The sequence below is a fragment of the Tachyglossus aculeatus genome, chromosome 5 (assembly GCF_015852505.1).
Source record: "Tachyglossus aculeatus isolate mTacAcu1 chromosome 5, mTacAcu1.pri, whole genome shotgun sequence".
Lineage (NCBI taxonomy): Eukaryota > Metazoa > Chordata > Mammalia > Monotremata > Tachyglossidae > Tachyglossus > Tachyglossus aculeatus.
In genome coordinates this window covers 42,462,864-42,483,951 of record NC_052070.1, presented here as the reverse complement: position 1 = coordinate 42,483,951, position 21,088 = coordinate 42,462,864, and the positions used below count along the sequence as shown (strand labels likewise).

At 44.7% G+C, this 21,088-nt stretch overlaps 1 protein-coding gene across 2 annotated transcripts in view; it reads right to left on the bottom strand.

The window, feature by feature from the left end:
* Positions 1–1,653: 1,653 nt before the first annotated feature.
* Positions 1,654–21,088, bottom strand: part of AJAP1 (adherens junctions associated protein 1) — a 203,852-nt gene continuing 184,417 nt past the window's right edge. The window contains exons 4-6 of one of the 2 annotated variants that reach the window (XM_038746903.1): positions 19,725–19,967; positions 17,703–17,834; positions 1,654–2,000 (exon numbers count right to left, since the gene is read on the bottom strand). In XM_038746903.1, the coding sequence (XP_038602831.1) occupies positions 17,762–17,834; positions 19,725–19,967 (316 nt within the window). In that variant the 3' untranslated portion in view covers positions 1,654–2,000; positions 17,703–17,761. The remainder of the gene's footprint in view (positions 2,001–17,702; positions 17,835–19,724; positions 19,968–21,088) is intronic. The other variant, XM_038746904.1, reaches the window with a different exon arrangement.

Sequence of the window (21,088 nt, the reverse complement as noted above, 5' to 3'; positions counted from 1 at the left end):
GCGGGTTCACCGAAAAGAAAGAGATACGATCCTACTTTGAAAATCAATCTTTCCTCCTCTGCTTCCCCGTGATTTTGAAACAACACAGAGTGACATGAAGGTGACATAAAATGAACTCAAATTCTTGTTTTTGATACTCTCTATTTTCCCTCTCCCAGTCTTTTGCACCGTTAATATTTCCCAAAAGAGAGATATAGCCTTCTTATTAGAGGACACCCATCTCCCCCTCCAGAACATTTACCCCGGTTTTAAATCGAGAGCCACGTGGCCTTAGGACCTAGCCATTTCCCCTGGTGGATAATCTGCTTTGTGATGGGGAACCTAGCAGCTGTGATTGGCCATCACTGCACAGAAGAGCAGGCCAGCAAGCCAGATCCACCTCTTCAGAGAGCCTTGGGGGTACAATTCAGGTCCTGGTGAAGTTAGGTGATCCCTTGGAGGGTTCTGTGAATTTGGCGCAGAACTAATGTGTGGAGGGAGCCAGCCCCTAGCAATGTCATTTCTCCTTGACAAAGAAAGCTCTCCACTTGCAGCTTAAATGTACTCAATATGACTGCCACTAGAAAAGGAAATGGCCCACAGAGAACAACCTAGTGAAGGGAAAAAAAATGCCCTGGTCAAGACCAGGAGCCCCACATTGGAAGGGGAACTCCTCTGACCCAATTACCTGTATCTACCTCACACTCAGCCAGTGCTTGCCACATGGCTGTAGACACTTGTACCCTAAACCATGACTGCTAGTAAATTCCATGATTATTGGCTAACTCTGGGAAGGCTGGACTGTGGTTCTGCTGCCATAGGGACACAACCCATCCCGGGAGTTCTGATGAGTAGCATTTATTTCCATACCAACTGCTGTGAGTATGCTGCCTCACCCCAGCCCTCAAACATTCTCTCTCACACACATCTCTACACACACACATCCATAGACACATTTCTGTTTATGTTCATAGTGTTCATGGTTCTACTCTCGAGTCACACAAATTCCCCCGCTTCCGATCCTCTTCCAGAATAGTGACAAACACCACTGTACATTTGGATGGCTAGGCAATGTGTGCTCCAACAATGAAGGGAACCAACCAAAAGAGCAACAGAAAGTCACCAGGATAATCCGGTCTTCACATTTAAAACAGTTATGTCCACAGCCATGAATACCAGCAGTGGCTGCGGTGAGGAAACGAACAGTCACTTTGGGGGCCTCATCGGCACCCAACAACGTTATCTTACAGAGTTGAAAGCTGGTAAATTACTGGGCCTTTGGAAGCAATCTGCTCACTAGTGGAAATGAATTTCAAATATATATATATATATATGCATATATATACACACATATGCATATTGTATATATATATATGTATATTCTTATATTTTTTTATATGTTTGAGGCAAGTTGCCAAGGTAGAAAACACCAGTTTATTTAGTTTGTACTAAGCATGGTAAATAAATCCGATTTTCTTTTTAACCTTTGACACATCTGTTTCTAAAAATGAACATTAAGATCTTCAAAAATTGCTACAGTACAAAAAAGTGTGTGTGTTTGTGTGTGTGTGTGTATTGTGTGTATTTATATATTTATATATGTATATTAACCAGAAATAGTGACTATCAGAAGAGATACCCCACCCCCGTTTTCGGTAATATTTCTACGTGTAATTCACTTAGCTTCAGCTTTTTTTAATGAAGTCTTTCGGGTCAGTACATGGCACATAATGGTATTATTGGCACAGGTTCAGAATCGAAGTCCAAATCCACTTCTCCAGATGTTCAAGCGTCTCCTTTTCCCCTCTGTCTTCTGAGTACCCTTGTCGTGCAACTCCGCTTGATTCCAGAATCCCTCTTTGTCAGCACATGACCTATAGGCCTGTTCATTTGTATAAAAATATATTTGACCTATATTGCTCTGATCTCTTGAGTTCCCCATCGGCAAACAAAAATGGGAGGTACGGGGACCCCATCACTTATTTATTTATTTAATTTTTTACAGGTTCACCAACGGAATCCTGCACAAAAAGAAAACAACACAGAGATTAAATGGCAGCAGGGCAACACAGTCAGGATTCTCTTCCGAGCACATCGCTTTAAGAACACCTTGTATTCATTCATTCAATCGTATTTATTGAGCGCTTATTGTGTGCAGAGCACTGTACAAAGTGCTCGGGAAGTACAAGTTGGCAACATATAGAGATAGTCCCTACCCAACAACGGGCTCACAGTCTAGAAGGGGGTGACAGATAACAAAACAAAACATGTAGACAGGTGTCAGAGTCGTCAGAACAAATCATTTTCCCAAAGCACTTTCCCATCAGTAACTTCATTTTATCCTCACAATATCCCTGTTATATAGGGGCAAACTATTATACTCTCCATCTCCCAGGTGAGGAACCGGTGTCCCAGAGAGGGTAGGTGACTTGCCTGATGCCACCCGGTGGGGCAGGGCAGAGTGGGGACTAGAGGGACCAGAACTCAAGACAAGGCTACCTCCTTCTAAGAATAGAAGAACCTTAAAATCCCACCTTGCCCCATGTTCACCCCATTAGCCACCTTCCTTTTCCCATTTGGAGCAGGCTGAGCACACAAGATTATCAGAGTTCACACCATAATGCTAGTTCTGAAAACCCTTCGTGTATTAAGGATAGGTATCATAACTCAGAATTCAGATTATGAACCCTGTTCTGTTGTAGCCCTTCCTAAAGAGTTCTTGCTCCTTTGTGAATTCCTGAGTTACCGCCTGCAGAGCTCACACCACTGTCCAGTCCTCTCTGGCGGTCTGTGCGCACTGCCCAACCAGATCTCAGCCTCCATCCATCTTCAGAGTTGCTGCCTCCTTCAAAGGGCTACAATACCAATGCTTAGGCTCTCTGGATTGTGGGGATGAACAGGGACTTCCATAACCCTCTAGTGTCCTGCAGTATTACCCAAGCCTGGTACTCTACAGATCAATGAGTTGCATCAGGTAAGTGGCTGCATCTTTCCCCTCAAGAGGTAGGGCTCAGGAGGAAGAATCTGAATCGAGAATGACAGGGAGTGGGAACCAGGGCTAACAGATGCAAATGAAGCAGGATTCATGAACTCTACCAGTGTCCTCTGGATCTTACCCATGTCAGATTGTGTCATATGACTGGCAGATGTTCCATATGAATCACATCCCATCCATAGGAACAAATCAGAGGACACGGCTCACTAGCAGGTGGTAAATCAACCCCTTCAACTTCCTGGAGGAAGATCAGAAAAGGGTGCCCAGGCACATCCTTAATCCAATCAAATGCTCCTTATGCCAAAAGCACCCTCGTCGTTTACCCTTCAGGGGGAACCCATGATGGAGTGGTCCAAAAACTTGAGAGCATGAGGGTAATTAATGCCCACTTGGGCCAGATCAGGGGGTTTCCATTTCGGTCACCACTTCTAATTGGGATCACTCCTGATGGGGACCCCAGTGGAAAGCAGCACGGTCAGAATGGGATCCAACACAGGTGGAAAGGGTGGGGGACTATAAACTGGCAATCCCTCCTACTCTTGAGACTCACTCTACTTGTAATAGCATTTAGTAATAATAATAATAATTATGGCATTTGTTAAGCGCTTACTATATGCCAAGGACTGTTCTAAGTGCTGGGGTAGACACAAAGTAACCAGGTTGTCCCACGTGGGGCTCACAGTCTTGATCCCCATTTTCCAGATGAGGTAACTGAGGCACAGAGAAGTGAAGCGAGTTCCCCAGGGTCACACAGCAGACAAATGGCGGAGGTGGAATTAGAACCCACGTCCTCTGACTCCCAAACCTGTGCTCTTGCCACTAGGCCACACACTTCCCAAAAATTTCCAAGAAGCTCACCCATCTACAAAATCAACTTTGTCCATGTTAGGATGAAGTCCGCTGAGCGGTCATTGGATCCATTCCCCTGCTCCTGGCAGCACTATATTCCCCACTAACCCTGGAAGAACATGCCCCAAACATGACCCACACATTTACAGCACTTAGAACAGTGCTTTGCACATAGTAAGCGCTTAATAAATACTATTATTATTATTATTATTATTATTATTATTATTATTATTTATGTTGATGAACAGGCTGTCAGAAACTTCTGATACTCCCATCCAGGATAGGTATCTTTGCCACCATATCTCATAGGATGGAGAGGGTCATGAGTCACTCTTGTGTCCAAACCCAACCTACCTTCTCTTAACACTCAAAACCTCACCCTAAACATCACTCTCTCCACTGAACTCCGTCCTTTTCCTCCCCCAAGCCCTCCGCCAATCTTGTACCAACACCCCACAGCCATGGCATAGTTGTTTAGGGTATGGGCCCAGGAGTCAGAAAATCATGGTTTCTAATTCTGTCTCTGCCACTTGCTTGCTGTGTGACCTCGGGCAAGTCACTTCACTTCTCTGTGGCTGTTACCTCATCTGTAAAATAAGATTGAGACTGTGAGCCCCATGTAGGACAGGGACTGTGCCCAACCCAATTTGCTTGTATTCACCTCAGCACATAGTAGAGTGCAGAGCACAAAGTTAGAACTTAACAAATCCCACAATTATTATTATTATTATGGTCACCTCCACAGTAGGCTTCCTCCACTCTTGCATATGAGCAGCTGAACACTGCTAGTGGAATTCTGGACACCAGGGTGATCTCACCCCATTTCAAATTCATCCTCAAATGCTTCACTTCTGCCCCCCCACCTGCCCTGCAATAGCACTTCTCCACTCTTATCGACTCCCATGCTTGTTGCCCGCATCAGCTGCTTCTGACCTTTAGCTCCCACCTCAAATCCCCTGTTCCCCCATTCTCCCCATTTCTTGCCACTAATAACTAGCTACAAACTCCATATATAAAATTGAAAATATTAGGCACATTGGTTTCTCTAAAATCACCCCTTCTCCTCTCCAGGTCCTTCTTCCTCCAGCCCCCTACTCTCCCATCCTTCCCAGCTGTATCTCAAGAGCAAGTCTCCTGCTTCCTCTCAAATCCTACACTCTCTACCTGTGCTTCTAAACCCATCCCTTCCCCCTTGACCAGTGCAATTTCTTTCTCCAATTTTACCTCCCTGACTGCCAACTTGAAGTGCTCATTTTCCAATAGCTCCTTTCCCTCAACTTTAAAGCATGCTTATGTATCTTCTGACCAAATAAACGGCTCCCTTTACCCCATGGGACACCCCCCCTCCCCATTTATTTTGCCACTGTTCCCATACCATTCTTCTCCAAACTCCTTGAATGAGTTGTCTACACCTGCTGCCTCCACCTCCTCTCCTCCAACTCTCTCCTGGACCCCCTGTAATCTGGCTTCCACCTCCTTTATGCCATAGAAATGGCCCACTTTAAGGTTGCCAGTGACCTCCTTCTTACTGAATCCAACAGCTTCAACTGGATCCTACTACCGCTTGCCCTTTCTGTTGCCTTTGTCACTGTGGACCAACCTCTTCCCCTGGAAATGTAATCTATCCTTGGCTTCGTGAACACTGTCCTCTCCTTCTTCTCCTCCTATCTCTCTGGCCACTACTTCTCAGTCTCTTTCATGGGCTCCTCTTCCTCCTGTCCTCTAACTTTGAGAGTCTCTTAAGACTCAGCTCTGTGTTCCCATCTATTCTCCATTTCCACACACTTCCTTTGGAGAACTAATTCACTCCCATGGCTTCAACTACCATCTCACTGCAGATGATTCCCAAATCTAGCTTTCTAGCCTTGAACTCTATCCTTCTCTACAGTCTCGCATTTCCTCCTACCTTCAGGACATCTCTACTTGGATGTCCCACTGACACCTCAAACTTAACATGTCCAAAACAGAACGCCTCATCTTTCCACCCAAACCTTGTCCTCTCACTGTTTTTCTCAACACTGTAGGCAAAATCACTATCCTCCCTGATTCATGAGTCCATAACCATAGCTTTATTCTCAACTCATCTCTCTCTTTCAACCCACACTTTCAATCTTTCAGAAAATCCTGTCTGTTGTACCTTCACAACATCTCTGAAATCCACCATTTTCTCTCCATCGAAAATACTAATATACTGATAATAATAATAATAATGGCATTTGTTAAGCTCTTACTATGTGCAAAGCACTGTTCTAAGCGCTGGGGTAGATACAAGGTATCAGATTATCCCCCGTGGGGCTCGCAGTCTTAATCTCCATTTTATAGATGAGGTAACTGAGGCTCAGAGAAGTTAAGTTACCCAAGGTCACACAGCTGACAAGTGGCTGAGCTGGGATTTGAACCCATGACCTCTGACTCCCAAGCCTGGGCTCTTTCCACTGAGCCACACTGCTTCTTCATGCTACTGATCCAAACACTCATCATTTTCTGCCTTGACTGTTACATCATAGAGAAGCAGCATGGCTCAGTGGAAAGAGCACGGGCTTGAGAGTCAGAGGTCATGGGTTCAAATCCCAGCTCAGCCACTTGTCAGCTGTGTGACCTTGGGCAAGTCATTCAACTTCTCTGGGCCTCAGTTACCTCATCTGTAAAATGGGGATTAAGACTGTGAGCCCCATGTGTGACAACCTGATCACCTTGTATCCCCCCAGCGCTTAGAACAGTTTCACACATAGTAAGCACTTAACGAATACCACCATTATTATTATTATTATCAACCCCCCTCTAACCTCCAGCTCTTTGTCTCTTTCCACTCCAGTCCACACTTCACTCTGCTGACAAGATCATTTTTTGAAAAAACCTTTCAGTCCATACCACCCCACTCCTCAAAATCCTCCAGTGGGTGCCCAACGACAACCACATCAAACCAGAAACTCCTTACCATCAACACTGTACTTCCCAAGTGCTTAATACAGTGCTCTGCACACAGTAAGCACTCAATAAGTACGATTGAATGAATGAATGAAGACAATCAATCAACTCTGTCACTTCTATCTAACTTTGCTATCTACTACAACCTAACCTGAACTCTTCACCCCTCTCATAACAACCCCTATACCTCTATTTCATCTAACTTGCTACCAGCCCTTAGCTGACATAAGAATAACAATAATAATGACATTTATTAAGCGCTTACTATTGTCAAGCACTGTTCTAAACACTGGGGTAGATACAAGGTACTCAGGTTGTCTCATTTGAGCCTCACAGTCTTAATCCCCATTTTACAGATGAGGTAACTGAGGAACAGAGAAGTTAAGTGATTTGCCCAAGGTCACACAGCAGACAAGTGGCAGAACCGGGATTAGAACTCAAGACCTTCTGACTCCGAGGCCTGGGCTGTATCCACTATGACATTCTGCTTCTCTCCTTTGACATCCTCTCAAGACAACCTCCTTTGGGCCGGGCAATGCCTTCCCCCTTATATCTGACTGTCTACCATTCTGTCCTCCTTCAAGTGCTTCCTAAAATCACATCTTCTCCAAGAGGCCTTCCCTGACTAAGCGCTTTATTTCCCCTAACCCGCCTCCTCTCTGCATTGACTGCACTTGTCTGTGGACCCCTTAAGCATTTTGATAGTTACAGCCCACGTGCAAATATCCTTGGTCTCTACTATTTCCCCTACCAATAGTCTAATTTAATGTCTGTCTTTCCCGTCATGGACTGCATCTGTTTGTTTTTATATTGCACTCTCCCAAGCACTCAGTACAGTGCCCTCAATAAATGTGATTGAATGAATGAATGCAAGCTCCTTGTGAGCAGGGACTTTGTCTATCAATCCTGTGTTATTGTATTTTTACCTAGAACGTAGTACAGTAAACTGCACAGAAAAAATACTTAATCAATACCATTGATTAACTGATTGATTTATTAAAGGGTCCAGACCCAAGTGCATAGGTGGCACAGAAGGAAGGGAAAATAGGGGTGGGGAAATGAAGGTTTAGGTCCATCATCTCCCTCTCCTTCTGTGGAAATTTTTGATCAGTAAGAAAGATGAGTCTGTCAGCATGGTAGCCCTTCAGGGTCAGACCACTCTAGTGCCTGTTGGGTATTTTGCCCTATGGCCTTAGAGGTGGCAGCCCCCGCTTAGCCTTCTCCTGAGGGACCCAAAGAGCCCCGGCCCTGCCCCCTAATGATGTCACTCAGGGTGCCACATTCTCTGCCCCTGGAAATTCTGCGACTTTCCTCTGCCTGCCAAGTGGTTGTAACCTAACTCTGACCAAATTAGCTCAGGAATGTGAAATATGATTTGTGTTCTTTGTTAAGTAGGATCCCTAGTTGAAAAATTAGCCTGTTTGGACCCCACTTGCTTGATGTCTCTTCAAGTTGGGGGATGCAGACCAGCTGCATTTTACCATAGCAGAGGGCAGAGTAGAAAGCCATTGCTGGGAAGAATGTTGACTTTCACTAAAATGATAGGAAAAGCCATGATTTTCCTGAGATAAAAAGAGTGGGAAGTGAGCTTTTGGTCTGGGCCTAGTTCTCCAAACAGTTTGGAAATTGATCTCCTTGAAGAGAAAGGTTTCCTTGTCGTGTGTGTCCCTAGGTTCCTTTAGAATGTAATTCCTTTGAGAGCATGGATTATGTGTCTTTGCGGTTACCAAGTCCCTAGTACAGAGTTTAGCATTCATTAGGTGCTCTATAGGTACCACTGATTGACTGGTTGATTGATCAGGTCACTGTTTGATGTGAAACCTCTATAGAAAAAGGATATCCGTGGATACGGTTCAATTCTCCAATTCTGTTGGTTTGACGGTGGAGTTTAGGGGAAGCCCCAGCATCTGAAGGAGAGCCCACAGAGCCTGTGGCTATTTCGCAAATGCAGTCCCTTTGAATGGCAGTGGTTGATTTTCTAGGAATGTATTTATAGAGCAGTCAGAAAACTCAGGTCCTGCTCTTGTTTCAAACTCGTTATACTCTGAGTGTGTTACAGAAAACACAATTTATTTCTGACCGGCGTTAGAATCAAGGACCTTTTCATTTTGAAATTTGGCATAGTATAGAGTGGTAAGACAGAAACATCTGAACACTAATGAGATTTTCTGAAGTTAAAATGCCCCAAAGAAAGCAATGGAAAATTAACTAAACATCAAACCATCAACATCCTATTGAAGTTGCCGTTTAAAATTTCATTTTTCCAGGCCTCAGAATCCATATGGGCATCTTTTCACCTCCCATGTGGAGGTTTCCTTCACATCCTTCCCAGAGATGTCTACACACTAGAAGTGCATGGATGTGTTTCTGGGTTCATGTCTATACAGTCCCCCACCCCAGTATAATGCTCTCTTAGCATTTGCAATGGCTTACACACTTCCCTTTTTCTTTCCTTCAAAGTAGTTTACTTGAATGGAGAGGGACTTTAATCCATTTTAATAAAGCATTCAAAGATGACATCTTTTTAGCATGAAAAATGGTGCCTTTTTGCTGATAATACTTTGAAAATGAAACACTCTATGTACATATGTACACACAAAAAAATCTGATTCAAAATCTGTCATTATCACTTCTTATTTCCAGTGCTTTGGGATCCTGAGACTATTCACTGAGCTTTTATCACTGTTTCTTAATAAATTTATACTGTTTTAATCACTTTTTTGGATCTCGGGAGTACATTAATGCATGTTATATTATTTTATATGGAGAAACGATTTTTAGCACTCTTTTGCTTAACAGTCTATTTTCATAGCCCCAATTAAGAGCATACCCAGGGGTAGAGTGATACACATTTGTGTATATGTACATTGAATGCTAAGGAGAAGGAGAAAGTGCATCTCCAATTGTCAGCTGGAAGAGTTGGCTTAGCCACTCTTTAAGTGTTTCAGAGTGTTTCAAATATTGGCTAAGCTTGGAATGGGGAAGACAAGATGGTGAGGGAGCAGACTGCTAAGTCATCATTAAAAATGCATTTATACAAGCTTAACCACGATGCAAGAGATAAATATCTCCTACAGCTCTTAAACCTTAATTAAATGCTTTATTATTAATTGCTATTTATTTAAGAGACAATAACTATGTGACTACATTGAAGAGAGCTGGGAAGGTCCTTTTCTCTCGATACCCTTGGATGAACATGGATTGAAAGGATCAGGAGTCTGAAACCAGTCCAAGTTCTTTCATCCCAAGGAGGTGCCCCCGTGTATGCCAGGCACACACCACCTGAATATTTCAACATTCATCAATGCCTAATAAGCCTGTTTGCGTAGCTCTCTGGTTTATTTTTGCCAGACAAGAGAAGAAGTAATTGAACTGCCTTCTCTTGCGTCAGTATCGGGCAGCAGTGTCCAGAATGTAACAGCGTTGAAGGCCACAGATGTACCGTCTCCCCCCATGATGTTCTCAAAGGGATCAAGATTGGAAATGTGCCAATGCTTCTGGTGGGGAAGGAAAATTAGGCCAGCTTCCTTCTGGAAGTGACCCCAGAACCCCCCAGGGAAGGGTGATCATGCTACTTGAGCTGGGTATGTGGCCCAATGATCAGGGGCCGAGAGGGAAGTAGCTGCCCATGGAAATTCCTGTGTCCTTCCCCATGCTCTGCTACCATCTGTTCATTCATTACCACATTCATGGAGTGCTTACTGTGTGCACAGCACTGTACTAAGTGCTTGGGAAAGTACTTTGGGAGATTCTGCCTCTCTACGTGACGTCTGGAAGTAGAAGCCCATTCTGAGGTCCAGAATTTGTCCTTGGTTACATCGTGGGACCTACCAGAGTGGATGAAATATCCTAGTTGACCCACTGGTGAATCCTCCAGCTGATCACCAGCAAATTATCTGAATAATTGAGAAGGAGCATGACCTAGTGGAAAGATCATGGGACTGAGAGTCAGAAGACCTGGGTTTTAATCGCAAATCCACCACTTGTCTACTGTCTGACCTTTGGCAAGTCACTTCACTTTTCTGTGCCTCAGTTATCTCATCTCTAAAATGAAGATTCCCATGTGGGACATAGACTGTGTCCAACCTGATTGTCTTATTTTCCCTGGCACTTAGTGAGTGTTTAACAGATACCATTTTAAAAAAGCCCTCCAAAATACATGAAAAAGACATAGACATACAGCACTTGTCCTATTCCACCTTGATTACTTTATCAGCCTCTTGCTGACCTCCTTGTTTCCTGTCTCTCCCCATTCCAGTCTATGGTTTACTCTGCTGCCCGGATCATTTTCCTATAAAAACATTCAGACATGTTTCTCCATAGGTTACCCATCCTCCATTGAATCAAAGGAAAACTCCTCACTGTTGGCTTTAAAACACTCAATCCTTGCCCCCTCCTACCTCACCTCACTACTCTCCTACAATCTCTCGCATACACTTTACCCCTCTCATGCTAACCTTCTGTATGTCTATCTCATCTATTTTGCCACCAACCTCTTGCCCTCATCCTGCCTCTGGCCTGGGATGCCCTCCCTCCTCATATTCGACAGACAATTATTCTTCCCCTGTTCAAAGCCTTACTGAAGGCAAATTTCCTCGATGAAGCCTTCCCTGACTAAGCCCTCCTTTCCTCTTTTCCCTCTCTCTCTCCTGTGTCACCCTGACTTGCTCCTTTTATTCAACCCCCCACCCAGCCCCAGAGCACTTATGTACATATCTGTCATTTATTTGTTTATATTAATGTCTGTCTCCCCCTCTAAGCTGTAAACTCCTTTTGGGCAGGAAATGAGTCTGTTTATTGTCATATTGTAATCTCCCAAGTGTTTTGTTCAGTGCTTTGCATACAGCAAATGCTCAATAAATATGATTGAATGAATGAATGGATTTGGGAGTCAGGACACCTGGGTTCTAATCCCAGTTTTACTTTGGCCTTTAGTAGGCAAGTGGGCAAATCACTTAATGTCCCTGAGCATCAGTTTCCTCTTCTGAATAACAGTTCTAAAACACCTGCTCACTCTGGACTTCAGTTTTCTCAGCAGTAAAATGGGATAAAATACCCATGTTTCTTGGACTGTGACATCTGTTTTGTCTCTTCCTCGGTACTTGGTAAATAGTTACTAAATGCCATGGTTATTGTTATTATTATTACTATTATTATAGCTATAGAGTAATTGCTGGCAAAGGGATTTTGAAGAGCTATAATCTGGATATTCTGTCTGTGTAGATCCAGCCTGTATAGACACAGGCAGTACGTGTCTGTGAACCACATGTTCTGTGTTTGTGTGCTGTGGTTTAATTCATCATGGTACTTATGTTGCCAACTTGTACTTCCCAAGCGCTTAGTACAGTGCTCTGCACACAGTAAGCGCTCAATAAATATGATTGATTGCTTGATTATTAAATGCTTACTGTGCAGTGCAGAGTAGATATGAGATAATGCTGTCAGAAACCTGCCCCACAGATCTCCTTGTCCGAGAGGGAGGGGAAGTAGCCTTCTATCACCGTATTTTAGATAAGGAAACTGAGCCTCCCACAAGGTCATTTAGTAAGTTAGTGGCAGAGTAGAACTAGAACCCAATATCCTGACTTCCAGTCTAATGCTCTTCCTACTTGGGCTTGAAAAATCCTCCACTTGATTGTTATCTCTTTGTGGGCAGGGCCTGTGTTTACCAAGTCTATTGTATTGGACTCTCCCAAGTACTTAATACTGTGCTCTGCACAGGGCAATAGCTCAGTAAACACCACTGGCTGCTTGATTGATTATTAGGCTAAATTGACTCCCTGCATCTTCCCTTCCAATTAGGCAAAAGTCTGGTGTTAGCAATTGCTTTCAGTGGCCACTTTACCCACAAGAAAGCCTGATCCAGTCCCCAGAGACAGGACTGAGACTTTTCCTCATGTTCAGGAATTTGTAGTCGATCTGTGTGTAGTGACTGCCTGGTTGACTGAACGACTGACAGGCTGAACTCTATATTCTGCCCCTTAGCCTGAGCCCAATAAACCTTGACCCATCATATTGAATAATAATAAGTGTCTGGGAGATTACTGGCTGAGAAAGGGCAAGCCATGGAAAATGTCAGGAGTGTTTATTGGGAAATGAGTCTCAAAGAGAAAGAGTGCCAGCCTAAAGCCAAGTCTGTAAAAATTTCTGAGGAATAAATGGCTGACTCAGGCCATGTAGATCATTCCAGGAAGCCTCCCGTGCTTGCTAGAAATATTAATCAGTCAATCAGTCAATCAATCAATTAGTGGTGCTTACTGAGTGCTTTCTCTACGCAGAACACTCTAAAAGTTCTTGGAGAAGTGGCGTGGCTCAGTGGAAAGAGCCCAGGCTTGGGAGTCAGAGGTCATGGGTTCTAATCTCAGCTCGACCACTTGTCAGCTGTGTGACTTTGGGCAAGTCACTTAACTTCTCTGGGCCTCAGTTACCCATCTGTAAAACGGGGATTAAGAATGTGAGTCCCATGTGGGACAACCTGATCACCCCAGCACTTTGAACAGTGCTTTGTACCTAGTAAGCACTTAACAAATACCATTATTACAAGAGAGTAGGTAGACACGGTCCTTGCATTTCCGGTTTATGTATTTAATTTCTTCTAACAATAACGATAATTTTCATATTGTCATTCGGTACTTCACTCACAATTTGCCAAGCACACTCCAGTAAGCACTGGGTTTGATACAAAATGATTAGGTCAGACACAGTCCCTGTCCCACAGGGACAGAACAGGTATTGAATCCCCATTTTATAGATGAGGAAACTGAGGTACAGAGAAGTTAAGTCCATAGGTCACACAGCAGACAAGTGGCAAAGGTAGTATTAGAGAGCCCAGATCCTCTGACTCTCAGGCCCCTCCTCTTTCCACTGGGCACTAAGGCATCTCAATTCTTTGATTCTGTCCTTCTCGTTCCAGTTTTGTGTTTGCATATTCATGCTTCTCTTGCTTCCTAAAACATTAGGCTGTTAGCTCCTTGAGGGCAGGGGCCCAATTTTGATCTTTTTTCTTATGTCTCCGCAATGTGGAGCGCAGTTCCCTGAAAGGATAGGCATGCCCGGCTGATACCAAGACTGCCTGAAGGTCTCTACTGAAACTTTCATTCCTTTCCCTGGACCCAATTAAGACTTAAAAGAGAAACGGTGAAATGAAATTAAAGGAGGGAAAGTATGTGTTCAAAGTAAAACAAAATCTGAAATTAAAATAAAAAGGGAAGGCATTTCTTCTAAGCACTACCACATTAAAGAAGGTGTTTTTTTAAAAAAAAGTGTGTTTTATGTGTATTTGTGTGTGTTTAATAATAATAATAATGATGATGATGGCTCCAGTGGCTACCAATCAACCTACTCATCAGGCAGAAACTCCTCACCCTCGGCTTCAAAGTTGTCCATCACCTTGCCCCCTCCTACCTCACCTCCCTTCTCTCCTTCTACAGCCCAGCCTGCACCCTCTGCTCCGCTAATCTCCTCACCGTGCCTCGTTCTGGCCTGTCCCACTGTTAACCCCCGGCCCACTGCATCCCCCTGGCCTGGAATGCCCTCCTTCCCCACATCCACCAAACTAGCTCTCTTCCTCCTTTCAAGGCCCTACTGAGAGCTCACCTCCTCCAGGAGGCCTTCCCAGACTGAGCCCCTTCCTTCCTCTCCCCCTCCTCCCCCTCTCCATTCCCCCTGCCTTACCTTCCTCCCTTCCCCACAGCACCTGTATATAATTATATATGTTTGTATGTATTTATTACTCTATTTATTTTACTTGTACATATTTATTCTATTTATTTTATTTTGTTAATATGTTTTGTTTTGTTCTTTGTCTCCCCCTTCTAGACTGTGAGCCCACTGTTGGGTAGGGACCATCTCTATACGTTGCCAACTTGTACTTCCCAAGCGCTTAGTACAGTGCTCTGCAAACAGTAAGCACTCAATAAATACGATTGATTGATGGCATTTATTAAGCGCTTACTATGTGCAAAGCACTGTTCTAAGCACTGGGGAGGTTACAAGGTGATCAGGTTGTCCCACAGGGGGCTCACAGTCTTAATTCCCATGTAACAGATGAGGTAACTGAGGCACAGAGAAATAACTTGCCCAAAGTCACACAGCTGACAATTGGTGGAGCCAGGATTTGAACTCATGACCTCTGACTCCAAAGCCCAGGCTCTTTCCACTGAGCCATGCTGCTTCTAAATAACAATGATGGCTTTTGTTAAGTGCTTACTATGTGCCAAACACTGTTCTAAGCGCTGGGGAGGATACAAGGTCATCAGGTTGTCCCACCTGGGGCTCACACTCTTTATCCCCATTTTACAGATGAGGGAACTGAGGCATAAAGAAGTGAAGTGACTTGCCCAAAGTCATACAGCTGATAAGTGGCAGAGCTGGGATTAGAACCCATCCCTCTGACTCCCAATCCCGGGCTCTTTCCACTGAGCCACGCTGCTTCTCTGTTTGTATGTGTGTGTCTGCATCTGGGTATGTGTGCCCAAGCGTTCGACTGCATGCATGGGCAAATGTTTGGGCAGCAGGTGATCCATGGAAAATCCACTCCAGATTTTTCTTCTGACCCTGATGCCCACCAAAGAAAGGAGTTAAACAATTGGGTCAGATGACTTGGACTCCTCAGTAATAATAATAATGACTATCATTATTATTATTATTATTGTTATGGTAATGATTTTAGTTGGGGAAACTGGAGAGGCAGCTTATTCTAGGGTGTTTTAGGGTGAGCTAAGGATTCTTTCCTGCTAGAAAATTAGCCCATTGTGGACAGGGAACCTACCTGAGGTTCTCTTGACCTTTCTCCAGCACTTTTCCAGCGCACTGCATCCAGTATATGGTCAAAAAAATACCATTATTCCTATTCCTACTACTCCCTTTCCTGTCTCTTTAGGTCATCCAATAGAATGCTCATAAGCTCTTGGTAATGAAGAGGTCCTCTAAGGTCCACAATTTCAGATATTTCCAGTCTAGGGGACCAGCAGAGGTGGGTCTCTGAAAAACCCCTAGCCAGCAGTGAGGCACAGTGTTATCTGAACATTCATTTTAACTGAATGTCTATTGCGTCTGAGTCATGTTCCGTCTCCCTAACTTCTTCTACTGCACTGCTGCTGCTTCTGCAGAGGAGTGAGAATATACTCCGGAATTTCTTTCTTTCTTTGGCATCTAATTTGAATTTGAAAATCCCACATCCAATAAGGGGTTTCAGATGTTTAAAATGCTTTGAATTCTGGTGGGTCCTGCCCTGTGATTGGTGGGAATTGTTTTAGTTCCTCACAGTGCAATCTCGATAGCACTTGATAATGAACCTTCTTTTATTCATACCAGGATCACTTGCCTATGAAAGGGATTTATTCCTCTAGGGCAGCTGACAGTGAGTTCTTTTCAGAACCCAATTGAGGTCCTGAGGGCCACAAGGGGGTCTATTGCTCCAAGTCTAATTTGCCATATTTTTACTTCTGTGTTTTTAACATAATAGAAAGGCCGGCCACCATCTGTCTCTGATTGGTACAGAGCTTTTACCCCAGTAGGACGGAAACTCCTTCAGCAGTAAGCAGGCTTTCAAGCTCTGTGCGTGGTTGGAGTTGGAAAGGAGTATCATTTGTAGTTTTAATGATACTAATTAGAGAGGGGCAGACAAAGGAGAGAAACAGTGACCTGCATCAGATGACTATCAATTGACCAGCCTACCCCGCCCTCAGAAATTGCTTTGGAAACATTCTGCTTCTACCTGCCTGCACAGATCCCGAAAGACCATCCGGTTTTTATTCTCTTTCTATTCTAATCTAATTACCTTTCTTTGTCCACATAATGCTAGGCAGGCCCTTCTGGCTCAGGGACAAGGAGGGAAGGCCAGAGATTTGATTGGAATGAGTAGGCGATTCATTAGAGGAGAGATTAGGGACTGTCCAATTCATTCCTATTCTTCAATGCAAGAGGAGCAAACCAACCTGCAATAAAATGTCATATGCTTAATCCTTGTTAAATCTTGGCTGGAGGTTTCTCCCTGCTTTCTCCCATCTCTGCTCTAGCCCATCTCCTCGCCTCCCTCCAAAAAAATTAGAGGAAAAGAAATAAACAGCAGAAATCAATTTTCAAAAATCCCAAGGTATGAATGTCAAAAGCCGGAGACTGTTTAGTACGGTTGAACGAAGGTGTCCTGTAAACAAAGGGTCTGAGTTCTAGTTGCCGGAAAAAGGCACACACATTCCAGTTCTTGAATGCCCCGACCTCTTTCTGATAACTCAGATTGCACCAAAAGACTCTGCGGAGGTTACATGCAGCCTGTGAGCAGAAATGCAGTTCTCGCCGGCTGTCCAAATGTTCAGAAGATTCAGCACAGAAGAAAGCAATTTAGCGTTAGCATTAAAGTTAATATCGTTGAAAGCAAACCAAATGTTCTTCTCCAGCAGAGCGTGGAAAATTCATCCTGTTCCTGGTACCAGCCCCTGTTTCAAATTAGGAGATATGTCCCAATTCTTCTCTCGTATCATATATTCCCTTCCTCTCTATCTTTTTCTTCTCCAGCGCTTTATAATTCTAATTAGTATTTTCATTTCCTTCTGACCCCCTCCCTCTCAAGGTAAAATTATGCAAAGACAGATTCATGCCCTCAATGCCTTGCCTACTCTCCTGTCTGAAGAAATAGGGTTTGTTTAAGGCACTGGCTGTTCTCTGCCCTCTACGTATAAGTCAGTTGAAGATGGGTTGGCATTCGTAGTTCTGATAATTGTCACAATGCTGAAAAGTTGGCCTGGGTATGTTTGTCTATTCCTTTCTATGGTGAATTTAAGACCTAAAGACAGGAGGGAAAAATCGACTTTCTGCTTTGAAACCCACAGATAAAACCATTGCAAGGCCTCTCAGTCTGTACAGAAATGCTCAACGTTGGGGAGAAGGTGGGGAGGGGAAGGGGGAGATGGCTAGGGAATAATAAACAATAAGGTCTTAGAGTGGTACCTACCAGGAAATAGACACATGGCGTCTGCCCTGCCCCCAGGAAGTAAAACGGACTTCGGCCAGTCAGCAGGAGATTTCAAACCATTTCTCAGACACAAAGGCCACAGGAATTAGATGCCGATCGGAAGAAGAGATTCTGCAGCGAGCAGAGAAATGGGCTAGCGCGTGCTGGTACTTACACACCACAAGCAAGCCGGGTCAGGCCTGCTGCAAAAAACTAGCTTTTTTTTAGAAAAAAGGAAAAGAAAACTCTACGGCGATGCTATCGAGGAACTCATTGGCCACTGGGGCTCCCTCCCTGCTCCCAGCAAGGTGCATTTTGAAGAAAGACACAGGATACCGGCTCAGTTTGGAGTAGCGTGGGGATAAATGAGGACCTGAGTGGTCAAAGTCTTCTGAGGGATTGGCCACAGGGTGGTGGTTCCCTGCCAAATGGATTCAGCAGTCCTGCTCTGGATTGGGAGGGAGGGTGTGGCAAAGGGAGAGACACAGGGCTTAATAGGATCTGGAACCCTGACAGGGTTGGTTGTTCCAAGAAGGCATTGGGATAATCCAACAAGACGGTGGCCCACACCCCCAGCAAACCACCGGCAAGAATTAATTGGAACCCTCTCTCTCCCTTTCACCCGTCAATCTTTGAGGCCAATGAGGTCCAACGAAGCATTACCTTAGGACTAAAGAAGCAATGAACTTTTCCCAAAACGTGCAGGATACCCGCAGCAGTGCCAACCAGAGACGCGGACAGTGTGCCGGGCACAATGCGGACAGGACAAAGAAACACAGCTAAACAGTGGAGGTTCACACCAGGTCCCCATCCACCGCCTTGGCTGGCTGGGTGCAGGGGATGGTGTTCCTGGTTGGAACCGACACACAAGTACACTCGATGAAATGGTTTGAAAATCCTTTGCCAATTCCTTGTCTCCGCGTCCTTTCAGAAGCCCAGAATATGATCAGCTAGAGCGACTGAAATTTCTGAGTGGGATATTAAAAAATATGTAGCAAAACATGGCCCTGGGACTTCTGCTCCTCGTGCGCCCACACAGAAAAGAAGGGTTTTATGCAATGAACATCACAGAGAGCCAAACATGGAGATAAACTGGAGGGGAAGAGAGGGGAGAAGCCATTTGAACAAATAGAAAATCATTCTCATTCACTGGACAAGAGGCATATCACTCTAGGGGCTGACCCGAAAAAAAAAAATATCTCTTCACCTGTCGGGAGGAAGGAGACCTGGATTCCCTTTCCCCTGGACGAACAAACAGAATGAAGCGCATATCCAGCTCCACATGCATGTGAACTTCTACTAAATGGTTGGCATCCCCAGGATTTGGGGATGAGTTGAACAGGTCATTCTCCCCCGCACCTTTCCTTTTGACCTCACGTTTCACCCTAACAGGAGATCCCAGTTTTAGTCTGATCACTCATCTGGTTGCCAATCACTCTTCCATCTACAGATTAACGTGCCACTATTTAACTCCCACCCACGTAGGCTAATCAGGTAGGTGACTCCTACTTTAAGATAATTTTCATTTCAACCTGAACTGCTCTCTGGACATTGGCTCTAGAGAGTCCTGGCATCAGCAATCAGGAGCATGTTCTTGAAAAGCAGGGATGGGAGGATTCGAAGAACAAAGACCAGAAGAGTGGTACAGCAGCAAATTAGAAGTGCTCTGAAGCAAGGAAGTTGGCTGATAACACGCAGGTATTTATGATTCTCCTTGCCACTGACACTGTCTCCCTGAGACCCACAGACACTGGCCTAGCAAGTGATGATGATACTTGGTTGGAATTTTGAAGGCCAAGATGCCCAGGCTTGGCAATGAAATCTGTTGCAGGGCAACAGAGCAGGGGCCAGTCAATGCTTGCCCAACCCATCTACACATGCCACTGCCACTGATGTTGGAGTCCGCGCTGGTCTCCAAGGTGCAAATCATGCTTCTTAACGAACGGCCCCTGGCCAGGAATAGACCACGAAGACAACGGGCCAGGGCAGGGGTTCGCGTGGGGAGGGGCACGGCAGATTTACCTGTTCCCGTTGAAGGTCGTTTTATAGTCGGCCGTCGGGTGCAGCGTCTCGTCGGGGTACACTGGCATTGACGTCCTCACACACTCGTGCGAGCACTGCAGGGTCTCGTTGTAGGCGGTGAAAATGTCAAGGTTGCTGGGTACCCGGGCCGGGGTGAAGTCCGTCAGGTTCTGGCAGCTCTCCTCCTGCTGATTGATTTTCCGCTGGTGGCTATGCCTCCGTGTGTTCCCACTTTGTGCACAACTGGAAGAGGAAAGGAGGGAACCGCATGACAACACCAACCCCGACACAAGGGCAGCGCTAGGGTCCCCCAGCCATTAGACATCATTGCCCATTAAGAGATCTTTCCCGTGAACTACGCAAACCCTGATCGAGGGATGGGCTCATGTTCTTTTTCTCTTTTTTTAAGATCAAATTTGAATTTCAATATGAACTATTATTGCAGGGAGAATGATTGAGATAAGTGGTTTAGCTGCCTTATCAGGAAACGGGGGGCTTGTTTGCTCGGAGATCATCAGAGAGAACAATAGCGTTAGTGCGCTCCCCTGGCAGATGCCTCAGTGGAAAGAATAATTGCGATAGATAACTATACACCAAATTGGTTTGGTCGAGTGTGGGAAGCTCTCGTGGGCACGTTGGGATGGCTCATTAATTGATTCTGGAATGCTTAGTTAATGAGGCCTGCAAATGCTTATTGTTTGGGTAATCATCGGGGGGACATTTGATTTTTTCCAACGTATCCACACTCTTCTCTTTCACCCCTAGAGCTCCCACACTGAAAGCTGGTTCTCTGCCCTCTCCCTTTTGAGAAAGCCAAATCTCGGTCTATTGGACACCTCCAATCCTTGTCTTACACTTGATTGTAAGCTCCTAGAAAGCAGGGATTGTGTTTGCGAACCCTATTGCATTAGACTCTCCCAAGTTTTCGGAACGGTGCCAAGCACAGAGTAAATGCTCGATAAATACTGTTGATTTTGTCAATGTAGGGGTTTCTGTTAGATCATAATCCCCTTGAGATCAGGCAGAAGATCTTTGTGGACAGGGATCATATCTAGTGATCATTGTATTGTTGCTTCCCAAAGCGCTTAGTACAGTGCTCTGCACACTAAGTACTCATTAAACACCACTGATTGATGGATCTCTTGCCTCAGTGAGTACTCTTTTGCAAACTTCATTCAGTTCTCTGGACACATTAGATGGTTTTCTGTTATCTCTAGGCTGTGAGCTCGTTGTGGGCAGGGAATGTCTACAAAACTCTGTTGAATTGTACTCTCCCAAGCACTTACAGTGCTCTGCACACAGTAGGCGGTCAATAATTTTGATTGATTGTTTGATAGAAAAGGCTTCCAGTACGATAGATTCAG